The sequence below is a fragment of the Lentinus tigrinus genome, assembly GCF_003813185.1.
Source record: "Lentinus tigrinus ALCF2SS1-7 unplaced genomic scaffold L226scaffold_14, whole genome shotgun sequence".
NCBI lineage: Eukaryota > Fungi > Basidiomycota > Agaricomycetes > Polyporales > Polyporaceae > Lentinus > Lentinus tigrinus.
This window is the reverse complement of record NW_027137923.1, coordinates 599,784-614,253: the sequence shown is the minus strand read 5'-3', so window position 1 is coordinate 614,253 and position 14,470 is coordinate 599,784. Positions and strand designations below refer to the sequence as shown.

At 55.5% G+C, this 14,470-nt stretch overlaps 5 protein-coding genes across 5 annotated transcripts; 2 read left to right on the top strand and 3 right to left on the bottom strand.

The window, feature by feature from the left end:
- Positions 1–49: 49 nt before the first annotated feature.
- Positions 50–2,085, top strand: L226DRAFT_613650 (uncharacterized protein). Its single transcript, XM_067686530.1, has 5 exons — positions 50–725; positions 782–1,114; positions 1,176–1,562; positions 1,631–1,768; positions 1,836–2,085. The coding sequence occupies exons 1-5, from the start codon at positions 240–242 to the stop codon at positions 1,866–1,868; spliced, it is 1,377 nt and encodes a 458-aa protein (XP_067534873.1). The 5' UTR covers positions 50–239; the 3' UTR covers positions 1,869–2,085.
- Positions 2,086–3,114: 1,029 nt separating this feature from the next.
- L226DRAFT_546183 (FAD/NAD(P)-binding domain-containing protein) lies at positions 3,115–5,748 on the top strand (the record flags this gene model as incomplete). The annotated part of the gene is made up of 15 exons (XM_067682406.1): positions 3,115–3,272; positions 3,327–3,413; positions 3,479–3,509; positions 3,561–3,584; positions 3,637–4,014; positions 4,070–4,223; positions 4,275–4,363; positions 4,421–4,532; positions 4,593–4,669; positions 4,718–4,817; positions 4,867–5,159; positions 5,223–5,237; positions 5,299–5,374; positions 5,438–5,578; positions 5,636–5,748. 15 exons carry the CDS (start codon positions 3,115–3,117, stop codon positions 5,746–5,748), a joined length of 1,848 nt encoding a protein of 615 aa, XP_067534872.1.
- Positions 5,749–6,048: 300 nt separating this feature from the next.
- L226DRAFT_464112 (uncharacterized protein) lies at positions 6,049–6,402 on the bottom strand (the record flags this gene model as incomplete). The annotated part of the gene is made up of 1 exon (XM_067675840.1): positions 6,049–6,402. The coding sequence occupies one exon, from the start codon at positions 6,400–6,402 to the stop codon at positions 6,049–6,051; it is 354 nt and encodes a 117-aa protein (XP_067534871.1).
- A 1,298-nt stretch (positions 6,403–7,700) lies between these two features.
- On the bottom strand, positions 7,701–9,319 carry L226DRAFT_487897 (Aldo/keto reductase). The gene is made up of 5 exons (XM_067677213.1): positions 8,835–9,319; positions 8,581–8,775; positions 8,288–8,518; positions 7,868–8,232; positions 7,701–7,803 (listed from the first exon to the last, which is right to left on the bottom strand). Exons 1-5 carry the CDS (start codon positions 8,980–8,982, stop codon positions 7,774–7,776), a joined length of 969 nt encoding a protein of 322 aa, XP_067534870.1. The 5' UTR covers positions 8,983–9,319; the 3' UTR covers positions 7,701–7,773.
- A 184-nt stretch (positions 9,320–9,503) lies between these two features.
- L226DRAFT_535753 (TPR-like protein) lies at positions 9,504–12,842 on the bottom strand. Its single transcript, XM_067680979.1, has 11 exons — positions 12,682–12,842; positions 12,585–12,623; positions 12,169–12,526; positions 11,714–11,812; positions 10,903–11,651; positions 10,390–10,812; positions 10,255–10,308; positions 10,077–10,192; positions 9,978–10,011; positions 9,716–9,908; positions 9,504–9,654 (listed from the first exon to the last, which is right to left on the bottom strand). Exons 1-11 carry the CDS (start codon positions 12,778–12,780, stop codon positions 9,626–9,628), a joined length of 2,193 nt encoding a protein of 730 aa, XP_067534869.1. The 5' UTR covers positions 12,781–12,842; the 3' UTR covers positions 9,504–9,625.
- Positions 12,843–14,470: the final 1,628 nt, after the last annotated feature.

Sequence of the window (14,470 nt, the reverse complement as noted above, 5' to 3'; positions counted from 1 at the left end):
GCAAATTATAACCAGGAGCCCTCGCCACTGACGGCGTCGGCAGAGTGGTACGTGTCTCCCTTTGAGGCCGAGAATGGAAAGTGAGCACAATCGAGGTTTCGGCTCCGCAGGCAAGCCGGATCAACCATCCTCGTCCTCTCTGGCTCACGACGCTAGTCACCCGTCCTCCCTGGTCATCAGCTCGCCCTCTTCAATCAAGCCCTCTTATCATCGTGTCCCCGTACTTCAGCTTGTCGACGATGACGACATACAACGTCGTTCTCACTTACCTGCGGTGCCTCTGGCCCGACGTTGGCCAGAGATGCTTAGCGTTAGGCAAACTTACCCCGGTCGTCGCTAATATCGCCATGGTCGTCGCGGTCCTTGCTTTGGTTGTGTTGGTCTATACAACAGTCAACGCGATCATTCGTCTACTCGGCAAGATTGTCAACTATCAACGTCTGTCGACGCGCAAAGTAGCTATGAGCAAGCTCGCCTCCCTGGTACTGGCCAACATCCGTGGTTGGTGCATCCGGCATCGGCAGGGTCTCTTCGGCGCAGTTCAGTTAGACAGACGGATGTCATTCCACATCCTCTCCACGCTCGCCTGCGTTTACCCATCCTCCAGTCCTCTCGCACCATTCGTCCAGGTTGTCTTCGTCTTTGCTCTATTCTTCTTCGTGGACCGTTCTGCGTTGAAGTCGTCGTTTAGGCGGGTTCATCGTGCACTACTCACCCGAGTCAAAGTGAGGTTCTCATCTGTGCTACCGCATGTCAGCCACTAACGGACTTTGTTTCGCAGGCTTCCAAGATCGCTGGTAGCCTTGCCATCCTCATTCAAACAGCGACGAAGAGCGCCGCCAACCATGTCCTCGGTATCGACATCGTGCAGCTCTTGAAGGACCTCGATGCTCTGCGGACCCGCGCGACACAGCTCAAGGGAGAGCTCACCGCCAAGGACAAGATGCTCGAGGAAGATGGCAGGACCATCAGAAGGAAGGACAGGGCGCTTGCGTACAAGGACAGCACCATCAGGGCGAAGGACAGGGAGCTCGTCTCCACGGGCAAGGAGATGCGCGACATGCAAGAACGTATGGTGGAGAAGGATGCAGCGCTGAAGGCAGCGAACACGAAAGTGCGTCTAGCCATCGCTTGCAACGTATCAGCGAAGAATCAAACCCCTCTTGCAACTACAGCTGGAGTGGTACACCAAACATGTCGCCGAGGTCAACGGCACCCCTGCTCTCATCCCTGAGGGCTCCATCGCCATACATCCCCTCTTCCAGATTCTCTCCCGTGCGAACCACTCGCTCGTGCACCAGGCCGACAAGCACAAACGCGAACGCGAGCAACTCCAGACCACCGTCAACCACCACAGGGAAGAGTGGGCTCGCCTCCATGGCCAGATCGAGGAGCTGGGCAGTCAGCTCGCTAGTTGGAGGGCCGCGTGCACAATCCTCGAGTCCAAGGCTACCGGCCTCTTTTCTAGGGTGAAGGAGCTCGAGAAGACTTGCGAGAAGCGCGCTTCGGCGTATGCGAGGCTGGCCCGGGCGAATGGCGTCCAAGAGTTGCTCGACAAATACGTGAGTATTCATCGCGCCAGCCGGTCCTTGTGTGTCCGCATAGATGGTTGTTGATGACCTTCTTCTAGCACCGACTGAAGACGGAGGTCTCGTCGTACATGATGGAACTTGAGACGTGTCGGGCGAACGAACGCAGTGCGCGAGAGAAGGTCGAAGAGCTCCAGGTCGTGAACGGCCAGCTGACTGCGGCTTATCATGTTCTACGGGTAGGTAGTACTAGTAGTCCGCCAGCGAGGCATTTTTGCGTGTATTAATCCATATCATCTTGCATAGGATGAGATGAAGATTTTGCAGAGCACGCGCTGAGGAGCCGACACGACGAGTCTGCTTGCCCTGGTGGCTGGGCGTATCCCTGCGAACTCGCTGCTGGCATATAATGATGTCCTATGTGTGGGCCCATTATGTCTTGCATCCCCAACTGGCTTGTGGCCTCATCACTATGCATCACACCCCTTGTATCTTCAATATCGAATCAATCATCAGTTCACGCCGGGCTCTTTTCTCCGTCCCTCTGGCTTCCAAGCCCATCCGAGGTATCATCCCGCTCCCCCCAATGCTTGCGACGTCGGCGCGGCCGTTGCGGTCTTAGTCGCGGTTCTCGCGTTTCGTGTAAGCGGCAGCCAAGTAGCCCGGTCGGACCCGGATCCTCGGCTGTGCAAGCGCTAACGGCCGATAGGGTACGTCTCTAGATCTGTCCTCTTTCCTTCGCCTTGATGCCCACTTTTCGGTATACAATACCGCTCATTGTACCATGCTGAGGTGCGCTGCCATTTACATATCCTCAGAAGTTCAAGGTTCAAACGTCCAACACGAAGGTAGCGCACTAACCGCAAGTCGGTTGACACTCTCACGACCGTGTCTTGATAATTCGAAGGCCTCCACGCGCATGGAGCCTCCGGTTGGCTCGTCGTGGGGCTCACACTGGCACGGCCGCGTTCTGGTCCAGAGGCAGAGCCGACGATTCGGCCATACTCTTCTGCCGTGCCCCATGCCCTCATCCTTAACTAAAGCGTTTCGAATTCGACTCGACGCTATGGCCAGACGATACTGGGCTTTAAGCTCGTGTACGATGCTCATGTCTCACTCTATCAGTCACTGCGAGTCAGCAGATCCTCTTCAGGCTCCCAGGAATGCCAACGAACTCACGGGTGATGCGGGGAAGCTGTTAGGAGAAGCTCCCTGACTCCGCAGAAGTACGCATCGGCACGCCGTGGTCTGGGACCAAGCGCACTCACTATGCATTGTTGTTGACAGCTCAGTGTCATTGATACTTTAATGACACACTGAACACGGTTTTGAGAGCCCTGCATCTGGAAATTGCGGCTCGACTTCTCGTCCTTCCGACTACACATTAGTCTCGCCACCAAGCTGGGTCTCAGACCCATGAGGAACACGATTGCTCCGCGAAAGGACATCATGTTCTATCTATACACGTAAATTGCCGAGCCATGGCATGGAGGAGAAGGTTCGTCCCAGGCTACTCCGTTATAATGCGTTGGGCAGGAGCCTTGGCGGAGATACTGACCCCACATACCCGGAGTTGCAGTCCGCCATGGGTAGTAAACAGTATCGCCCTCGCCCTGCTGAGCCGGCACCGCCTGAAGATATCCCGACCAAGATCAAGCTTGGAGACTTCGCGGTTGATGAGTATAGACCCATCAAGGTCATTGTTATCGGAGCAGGCTTCAGCGGCATACTGGCGGGAATCAGGTACTGTTGCTCAGCTACTCATCTGTGCTACCACACTGATTGAAGAGTTGTCAGATTTCCGCAGAAGATTCCGAATGTCGAACTGGCCATATACGAGAAAAGTGCCGGGGTAGGCGGGACATGGTACAACAACCGCTACCCGTGAGTGTATGCTGTCGCGTGATGGGACCAGGCTGCTCACCAACTTCTCGCATCCTTCGCAACAGTGGCGTCGCGTGCGATGTCCCGGCTCATTGCGTGCGTGTTCATATTCGCTCTCAGCGTTATGATAACTTGATACCGCCACAGTACCAGTTCTCGTTCGAGGACAAGGCATGTCCAACTCGCGCATGTGGTGAATCTAGCCTAACTTGCCGCCATCCAGCGCGACTGGTCCTGCTTCTATGCCCCTGGACACGAAATTCAGCAGCATCTCCAGGACGTCGTGGATAAGTACAAACTCATGCGCTACATCAAGCTTAGACACGAGGTCGTCCACGCGCAGTACGACGAAGCCGCCTGTAAGTGGCGCGTCCGCGTCCGTAGGTCCAAAGGAGACGACGAAGTCGAAGAGTTCGAAGACGTCGCAGATGTCCTCATGACAGCATTTGGGGCTATCAGCAGGTGGAATTGGCCCGACATCGCTGGAAGGAAGGACTTCAAGGGTGAGCTGTACCATACGGCACAATTTGACCCAGAGGGGGGAAGCTGGGAGCAGGTCTCCGAGACATGGAAGAGCAAGCGCGTTGGAGTCATCGGGTCGGTGAGTGCCGTCACGCTGTCTCCGTCGGGCTACATCCCGTGTAACGCAACATTAGGGATCAAGTGCGATTCAGACGGTGGCTGCCGTGCATTCGAAGGTCTCGAAGCTGGTGAACTATGTGCGGGGCCAGACTTGGATTGCGGTCCCTTTTGCAAGCGACACAGTATCTGAACTCTTGGGGCGACAGACAGTCGCCGAGGAGAACGAACGTCAGTACTTGTGTTCATCTGCGAGTGGCCGAGTCTGACGCGGTAGTGCAGTCGTGTTGACCTCAGAGGAGATCGAGCGATTCAAGACCGATCCTGAATATTTCTGGCGTTTCAGGCGCACAATGGATAACTTGATGAATGTATGTAGTGCGTGTTAGTCTTGGCGTCCCCTTGGTCTGACGAACTTGCTTCTTCAGTCGATGAACTCCTATACCCTGCGAGGCAGCAAATTATCGATCGAGTTACAGAACCTGTTCCAGAAGAAGATGGAGACGGAGCTTGCGCAAAAGCCATGGATTGCAGAAAAACGTTCGTCTAAACCATCGCTTCTCGTCCATGCATGACTCGACTCCTACCGTTGGGTCGCAGTGATACCCGTCTTCCCCGTGTCTTGCAGACGGCTAACCCCCGGTCCGGGATATCTCAAGGCATTGTGCGCAGATAACGTCAGTTTCCCGCTGTATCTAGCGTGAGCCGTTGCTGATGAGGAACAGACGGACTTCGTGACAAGCCCAATCAAACAATTTACGGAGTCTGGCATTGCGACAGAAGATGGACAACACCAGGAACTAAATATCATTCTCTGCGCGACTGGTATGTCGCTGGAGTTTCCGGTTGTATAAGGCCTAACGGGCGGAGTTAGGGTATGACACCTCCTGGCAACTTCCGTTCACGATCATTGGGCGGAACAGCGTTGACCTCAATGAGAAGTGGAAGCAATACCCGAGCTCCTACTTGTCGATGTGCGTCGACGAGTTCCCGAACATGTTCATGGCGCTTGGCCCGAACTCTATCATCGGTGCCGGGCTTCTCATGCCTATCCTCGAGGCCTCTGTTGGTTACGCTGTCCAGGCGGCCGTGAAGATGCAGCGCGAACGCTTGAAGAGTATGGAAGTCAAGGCGGATGCCGTCCGAGACTTTGATCAGTACATTGAGGTACGCCTACAGCACTGTTGCTTACCTCTTCATCCAAATCGAGGCACTCACCATGTCACGCAGAGCTATTTCCCTCAAGTGAGTAACAGATTGTGGTGCCTCTCAAAAGCGACTGACCAGATCAATCTCCTTCCCTCAGACCGTCTATAGTGATAAGTGTCGCTCGTGGTACAAGTGCGGCAAAGAAGAGGGAAGGGTGGTCGGATTATGGCCCGGTATGCGCACCACCTACTATGGTCACGCATAGAGGTTGACAGTGTTATGACTGGTATGAACAGGGTCAAGCTTGCACGCAGTGCGCGCCCTTCAGCACCCGCGGTGGGAGGATTTCGAGTACTCGCGATTGGACCATGTCCCGAACAGACTCTACTGGCTCGGGGATGGTCAGACATACAACGAGAAGACGTTGACAGGAGACAGTCAGTGGTCAGCCGGTGCTACTGTTGCGGGCGTTCCTGACAAGTATTGTTGGCTAGAGGCGTGGTACCTGAGCGAGGATATTATCGATAGGCCACCAGGTCAGTATGAGGAATTACGCTCACCTATCGACTGCGCTAACATGGATATTGTGCCAGTGCCTGGGGAATGAGGAATGATGCGTTTTGCCTGTACGGAGACCGCTGTATCCCTCAATATGATCATGTATGTCATTCAGTCCAGCGCTGTTTCCACCCATAATCGTCACCAGTGCGTGGAGGCTTATGACAGCTGAGAGAGCTCGCGCCAGTATCCCGGGTTGGAGCTAAGATTCTAAATTCCATGACTATGACATCCTTGCTATCTGAGAAACAGATACGCCTATCTTCCAGAAGATACATAGAACAGTACAACAACAACAAGTGCAACACATGATATAGCCCCGGCGCGCATCCTAGACGAAGTTGCCCGTCTAGCAGCACACAGGGGTTACCTGCACCACACCAGCAGGGTATGACGTGCAAGATACATTCCCGTACATGGCATCAGTCGCACCCCCAGCCAGACAGTTTCCGTCACTGGAGGAATAGAGGTACGCGCCGCAGCAGCCGTCGCCGATAGAGGTGGCCGAGTATGCTGTGGTGGGGAGGTGCGTGCATCCGTTCTTGGGGGAGTCAACGACGACCTGGATGGGTGTGCCCGAGCAATCGCTGCTCGCGTAGAAAGTCTGGGCCCAGTCGTCGGGATAGGTAAGGAGGGGCGAGGGGGCTGCCACGACAAGGGCGGCAGCGGCCGCGAATGTGGTGAGAAGGGTAGTGAGCTGCATCTGTCGGCGTCGATAGTAGTCAGTGATCGTCCGGGTCGTGCACAGCGTGAGGTAAGTACTGTGTCCGGAGCCGGGGTGGCGTGAAGGTGGCGTAAATGGGCACGACTCCGAGTGGTCGCGATACGACTGAATATTCCAAACCAAGTCAGTCTCGGAGTATTATGAGCGTTTGAATGCAGAGTTATGCCGGTCTTACCTTGAGAGCTGGAGTGGCGAGTGCTGCTGAGCAGACAAGTTGCTGTCTATCTGCCCTTTATACCCTTCCTGTCTCCGAGTTCGCAGCAACCTAACATGCCATACGCACGGGACGATGCAGTACATTCCGACCTGGTGATCAGGGCAGGATCTGAATTTGATGTTCTGTAGGTTACTGTGATCAGACGTCTTGGATATCTGGAACAAGAAGTTCTGGATGCGTATGGTGCACGAAGGATCGTCGCGTCTGTGATTTGCAAGCTCATGTATTCCGCTCCTAGAATGTTGAGAAGTAGATTGTTAAGTGCAATTGAATCCGACGCAGCCTACTACCCAGCGCAAACCATATCTGCGAATCGTTCTGCGTATCTTGCAACTCAAACAGTCCTCACCTGGAGATCAGCATATACCACCATACTTCCATGATGACTGCGTCGGGCAAATGCCGACTTCGACAGCAAGTTCAACGTACGGATTTGCATCGTTACTAGTTAGCGGTGGTCAGATTCCTTTTGAATGTTGAGAAGACATACCGTACGTATGCTAGTTCAATAGCTCATGTGCCAACGAGAGCTCGCTAAGTTGTGGTTGGTGACGTGTGGCTGTACATGTGGACCATCATGATGATCGCGGCAAGCGTGGTGACCATTCGTCACTTGGGATTCGCCGTGGTGATACCCCGCAAATGATCCACGCACAATAGCAGTGTGTTGACCGCAGTGCTCAGGTCCAACTGCAATTGGCCAGGTGCGATGATATCCATACTCTTGATATTGATGTGTGGCGAAGCGTCCATGCTGACGTCGAAGAAGTCAAATTCGTCGGTCGGTCGTTAACATAGTCCGAAGTGAGGTAGATAACTTTCTGCGAGGATCGCTGTGGAAATCTACACAACTCATCAAATCGACAACATGTCATGAGGTGTTACGCACAAGAGAGGTCAGCGCCAGAGGTTGGCATGTCATCTTCGCACTAGTTCCAACGGCGACTTCGTATTTGGTCAACATATATTATTACAGAAAGGGCGCCGACATGCACTGACTACAGCACAAGAACCCGGGTGTAGTGTCCAATTAGGTGGTATTACAACAAACAGTCAGGTCAGCCGATATACTTCACAGGCAAGGAGAGCAGGGAATGGAGAGGGTATGCGTCAGCCAGTTGTTTTCGGACTTTTCACGAGAAGATGTGGCAGCCTTCGAAGTCCTGTGGAAACCGAATTTCATAAGTTGTCATCTCGCGCGATGAAACTTGATAGCGATGGACTCACGTCAGCAGGATCGTTGAACCTCAAGCCAAGGTTCAACCCAGAGATAGCATTCATCTCCTCCTCGGTGAGCTTTATCTTCACGCTTTCCAGGTTCTCGTGCAGCTGCTCCACAGTATCGCTCTTCGGGATGATGCAGAGCCCGCGCTGCGTCGCCCACCTAAGCACAATCTGGGCAGGGGTAGCGCCGTGCGCCTCGGCGATAGTGGTGATCATTGGGTGCGTGAAGAGGGGCTGGGAATGCAGGGACTTGGGGGTATTCAGCTCACGGAAGCCGAGGGGCCCGAAGGATGAATATGCGGTCACAGCCAAGCCTTGCGAGCGGGCATACTGCACCGCGCGTTCCTGCACGTTGTACGGGTGGATTTCTGGAAATAGATTATAAGCGATGAGTCGTATGACCAAACCTCCGGGAATACGTACCGATTTGTAGGACCGACGGCTTGATGCGAGCGTAGCTCATAAGATCCATGAGCATCGCACTACACATGTTCGAGACACCGAGGTGCTTGATGAATCCGAGGTCGACCAGCGCCTCCAGCGCCTCCCATGTCTCCCTGAACGGAACAGGATCGTGCTGAACCTTGCTCTTGCCGTCGACCCACCAGCCGGGCGGGTACCGCTCCTCAGGCGAGACGTACTGAAGCGAGATCGCTACGGTCCGACGTTTCAGTGGTCACCATCGCGCGCGTTAAGAGATGAAACATGCGACTCACGGAAGTGCACGTAGTAGAGATCGAAGTAGGATACTCCCCAATCATGGAGTGAGCGCATAACTGCCTCCTTGACGTGCTCCTTGCGGTGGAACGTGTTCCACAGCTTTGACACGACCCATACCTCGTCACGCGTCACGACGTCGTGGACGATCGCGCGTCGGAGGCCCTCACCGCACTCCTTCTCGTTTCCGTAGTCTGTGTCCAACATCGGGCAGTCAGCACCGTCGAGCGTTTTAACTGAGGGGAGCACGTACCGCAGGCGCCATCAATGAGCCTATAGCCGTTCTTCAGTCCGGTGTAGATGGCCTCGGATGCTTTCTCGCCGTTGTGCTTCCAGGTGCCCATGCCAATCTGGGGATACTCGGCACCATCGCGGAGCCAGATGACGGGTGAAGACGGCATGTTGGGCGATGTCAGTTTCAAGAGACAGGAGCTGCACAGATGTCTAGCTGTTGTGGATGTGGTGTGTTCGCTGGATGGGGCGATGTTGAGGAGACCTTGTCGTCGTCGCGCCCCCCATGCTTTATACCCACTTAGAAAATAGAGCTAGAACGAGAAGACCTGTTTCTCAGTCAGAGGAGTCGAGTCGAGGCGGGCCAGTCCAGCCAGCAGCTACGCTGGCATGGATGCACGCTAGGATTGGAAGAGGACCCGCAGGACGAGCAAGAATCCGCGAAGAATGTCCGCGGAAGTGCTCCAGAGCCAACGAGGACGGCCGTCGCCAGCACTCCAGACGTTTGAGGCGGCCCCCGGTGGCTCATACGCAGCTCGGAATAAGAGAGCGGGGAGCATCGCTCTGGACTCTGGCTGAGGCTCAGTCTAGAGCGCCATACATACCGCCGGGCCGGCCCGCAGCCCGCGGCCCGCACAACTTCTTGACGAGACGACCAAGTCCGAGCGCTGGGGCGGTCGGCGAGAAGACACACATCGCAAAGTAGACCCGCTTCGTAGGTTAGCGGAACGAAAGCAACGCAGTAATACATTTGCCCCCAGGCACCCGGCTGCCCGGTAGCAGTAGTCAGTACAAAGCAGTCAAACCATCCAATCACATCATCTGAAAGTTCAGGCGGAACGCTGATATAGGAGGGCATTGAATTAGGACGGTCTCAAGGAGGGCATAGAAGGTTGGCCATACCGTCCAAATCGCGATGGTCGCAGAGAGTCGCCAGGTCAAGCCGCTGCATGTGCAAGCAACACGTCTTCAGGCTATCCCACAACGCATGCGAAGTGACACCCCGGGTATCTTCGTTCCCGCTGGGATCGTGGACGCTGTCGCCGGCTTGCAGAATCAGCGCATCAAGGATGTGCTGCGCAGCCTCGTCGTATCGCTATTTCGGGGAGAATCAGTCAACAACCATGAGAACAACGCTGGTGATGGAGTAGCGCTGAGGACTTACTCGAAGATTCGTGCACGATATGCCCAAGTTGAACCTATGAGAACGAAGGTAAGCGCGCTGCGCATCCCGAGGAATTTTACCCCGATGTCAGAGATGTACCTTGCTCGAATGTAGCCAGGGTTGAGTTCCAGAGCAGTGTAGTAGTACTGGAGAGCTTCCTCAGGATGCCCGCTGTTGGCCAGTGTAGCACCGACTCGATTGTAGAGCAACGAATCCTATTTCAGGTCAAAAGCACCCGATGAGTTAAGGATAGCACCAGTATGATGCTAGGACTCACATCCGGGCGCACAGCAAGCGCTGTGGTGAAGCAATCCCGGGCCTTCGTGTAGTCCTGACAAGGTTTAACAGCAATCAGCTTCGGCCGCACAGGCGGGGCCACGCCGAAGCAGCATGCCTCCGGGGTCCTACGCACCTCATTCGTGTTGAGCAGCACAGCTAACGCGATCTGGATGTCTGCATCGATCTCGCCGCCAGCATGCTCGCGCACGATGCTCATCAAGCACTGCATCATGTTCTGCAGCCTCTCGCTCGACCTCGCATCCTCGGACTCAGGGTTCAGCGCGCGGAATTGCGCCACGGCCGCGGAGTACCGCTTGTTACGTTCCACCCACTCTCGGATCGCGCTGTATGCGCCTGAGCGGTTCCCTTCGTTGGTATGCGAGATCGCGAGCGCGAGCCAGGCGGCCAGATGGGTGGGATCGAGTTCGAGGGCGCGCCGAAGGGCCTGTACAGCCTTCTGTTCGCGTTCGTTCTCTTGCTGTTTGACGCCAAGTTCGTACCAACGCGCTGCGTTTGTGGGATCCCGCTGCACAGCGGCCTCCATCTCGAGCACACTCTACCGCCACAATCGGGACATCAGCATCAGCATCTGGGCATCTGCGGAGGGAGACGATGGTGCCTTGGCATCGGGCATCGGGCAACGTACCTCATAGAGCGCATCAGTCATGCCCGCGTGTGCGGTGTGGTGTCTCGTGCGAGACGCTTCCCCATTGAGATAGGGGTTATTCACCTGGAATTGATAATTCGATAGCGGTTGCAAGCCGTGCGAGGTTGCTTCGAACGCCTCCCAGTCCCGCTGCAAGTTGTCCCACTCCGCCTGTTGTGAGGAAAAGTGGGACTGCGGCGTTGCTCGGCCACTCACGATATCCTTCTGCATCCTGATGTAGTCCTCGTTCTCCTGGCGGAAATAGGCGTCGTTGGGGTCCTCCTGGCGAACCTCTCCGACCTCGTCGGAGGTTTGTTCCGTTGCAAGCGACGTTGACGCGGCGGACGTGGCGGTGACAGGCCGCTGGAGCGTGGGCAGCTGCATTCTGGTCACGGCTGGCGGCGAAATGTCCACTGCGCGCCCTTTGCCTTTCGCGTCGGCGTGAGACTGGACGCCGCCGGAGGCCTCAGACCGCTGGACCATATCATTCCCCTCGACAGTGACCTCGCCATCACGTAACTGGCGCATGAGGCTCATGAACGCGCTGTTCTTGAACTTTGGGTTTGTCTCGTTCTGCACGGTGTCGATGAGCAGGGCCGCAGTGCGGGCCAGCTCGTCCGCATCGTGGGGCTGCTGCGCCCGCGAAGGAGCCTCGGTGACTGTTTCGGCTTCCATGGGAAGGGCGGGTCCGCTCGCCGCTGAGTTCAAAGAGAGCTCTTGTGACCGGAATTCTTGGTCCCATATGGCAGCTACATTCAGAGCGGATGAGGTGAGCACAGGTCAGCGTACGCACGCAAGGGCTTCGACCTACCATCAATCTGAGGCTTGACTTGGGCGAACCCACCCTGTACCCCGGCCATCGGAGCGAATTGGGCCGCACTCATGCCTACCGAAGAACTCCATGACAGACCTGCGATATGATGTCAGTCAGCCATTTCCAATTAATACAGGATGATGACCATCCGTAGCCAGCTAAGATCATCTCCCTCTGAATCGTCGCATTTGGAATCGCGGTACGATTGTAGACAATATTTGCAATATCATCCGCGGTAGCCGTTCTGCCTCCGAATTCAAAGGAGTTTGAATCAAGAGTGCGCAGTATCATGCCACCGGCGCGGCAAACTAACCAGCAAGGCGATGTCGAGCAAATAGTTCGGCAGGTGTTGTCTGTCACTGCCGAGATATCCGGCACAGAGGGTTTGGGGAGCGTATATGATGTCCACAGTGCTAGTGGACGGGTCATCGGAGCTAACGAATGGGACATACCAGGCATATAGGTATTTGATACCTGTTGCGGCGCTGGAGACATATTCTGCTCGACAGCCATTGGCGTGGCTTGTCGCTGTGCGCCGCCTGTAGCCGACATAGATGCCGACGGACCAGGCTTCTGCAAGAGAAAGTCTGTAGACCATGCGGCCGGACCCGCTTGCAGGGGCGGGGATTCAATGGGACTTTGCACAGGAACCGGTGATTGTGAATGCGCCACGGGCAGACTACGGTGCAATGCGGAAAGATCAAATGCGGCAGGGGAGGCCAGAGCAGGAGGTGGGGAGGCCGCAGAGGAGAAGAATCTTGCTGCATCTTGGTTCACGCCAGGTGAGAAAGGGTATTGACTCCGGAATACCTGTCGTCGCCACACGGGTGAACCCCAGTGTTTGACGCGATATCGGGGACAGACGCACCTCTTTCGAAGACCCAGCCCGCCCTGCTCCAAACTGATCCTGCACCACAAAAGATTCTTCAGCGATAGTCGTATGACACATATAGATGCCGGCGTACTTGCTGTATGCCGCGGTCTTGGTCAAACCGCTTCGAGAGGCCTTGCAGCGGATTGGATGGGCCGCATTCCGCACCGTTCACCAGCATAGGAAGAGACATTGTGTGCAGCCAGGGGGCCTGAGCACGACGAGATGAGAGACGAAGGCAAGCAGCACCGCAAGCTGGACTTGTTCGCGCGTGATCTCGGCCACCGGATTCTGTACAGCAAGCGCCCAGTCAAGCTCATGACACGTGAATTGCCTTTCTGGGACCGATCATCCTCTGAGAGCGGCTCTACCAAGTCCTCTCAATTGACCTTGGTTCTGAATTCATAGCTCACAGGTAATGAAACAACTTCCACTACTCCGGAACTCAGATCAACCGTTCTGACTCCGCCGAGAGATGTCCACCGCTCACAACGCGCGACGCCACAGTACTGGTGGTCGCTCCGAGGTAATTACAAGAGCCTGAATGCCATTCAAGAACTCACACAGATCATACAGATTGCAGCCTGCTTTGTTCAACAAGCTGCGGTGATCCCAACCTACTCGCTGGCCGCTTCTACAACGACTTCCTAAACGGGCGCCGCACGCTGAACCATGCCACATTGCCACTAGCAACGCTTTCCCGTTGTCAGCTGGCAGGAGCCGAACGAAAACTCGCTTACCCGCCTGAAATCTCCACCTCGGACCGACTGAATCGCAGCCGGCGCACGTTATTCAGTCCTCTCAAAAGCTGCGTGTACGTGGCATAGAACCAATGCCAAGGAACGTGGTCATGGCGAGCGTACCTTGCGTTACGGTAGAACGTCGCGGCTGGTACCTGTTGGGTGTATAGGCGAAGCACGGGCGAGACAGTACTAGCATGGCGGTGACCTGTCCGGCCATGTCCTGGGCGTGTCTCAGGCACAATGCCACAAGCCTCCAGCTGACAGCTAATTTCCGAAGGTGGGGGCGGTCAAGCCGGAGGTTATAAAACATCCGTACGTGTTTGTCTCAAATTCAGAGCGTACAGTACAAGATGTCACTTATGGATATCCCGAACGAGGTCGTAGAAGGCGGTGCTGTCTGGATCCGTGCAAAGTCGATCCGAGAACAAGCACGCTCGAGCTACTCCGACCCGCAAGCGCGTAGTCGATGAGTCCCTGGACTGTACATCGGGCGGGGATGATGGATGGTATCGGCGCCCGATGCCGCTGAAACACGGACCCACGGAGCTCGCTCCGAGCCTTCCATGTACGGCGAACAGATTGCGACAACAGACGTCTTGCACCTTGTCGCTGGTGCCTCCAACTCCGCTCCGGCGTTCATGCCGTCCCAGACAACAACCTTCCAAGATGATATCGAAAATGGGCAGGACACACAAATGGCCCTGCGGTCCAGCATTTCAGCGCTCGTGTGGTCCCATCTCCCGATCGCGAGTGTCTTCGAGTGCGTAACGGGCGGGGGAAGCGTGTTGCAGCGATGCCGGGCGCGTCACCCAATCTTCTCATCTTGACCATCCTGCTGCAGAGCTCGGAGCGTGATGCATTCCTGACGTATGTAAGTAGGCGCATGCGAAACTCCAGTGTACCCTGAGGGTTCCATATCCCTGCACGATGCTTCGTGCGGTTGTCGGTAAGCGGACACACCTGCCTCCTTCCCTTCTTCATGATTATCTCCGACCACATCTCCACCCAGGGCCCCACAAGACAGGTACTGGGGTATCAGAAATATCAATTCCAAGGAATCGAGGAAACATTCGTCCTTCTCCTTCCGCACTAGTACTGGGCGCACGTCCCCGGCGCAGTGCCATACTACGACCGTCTACC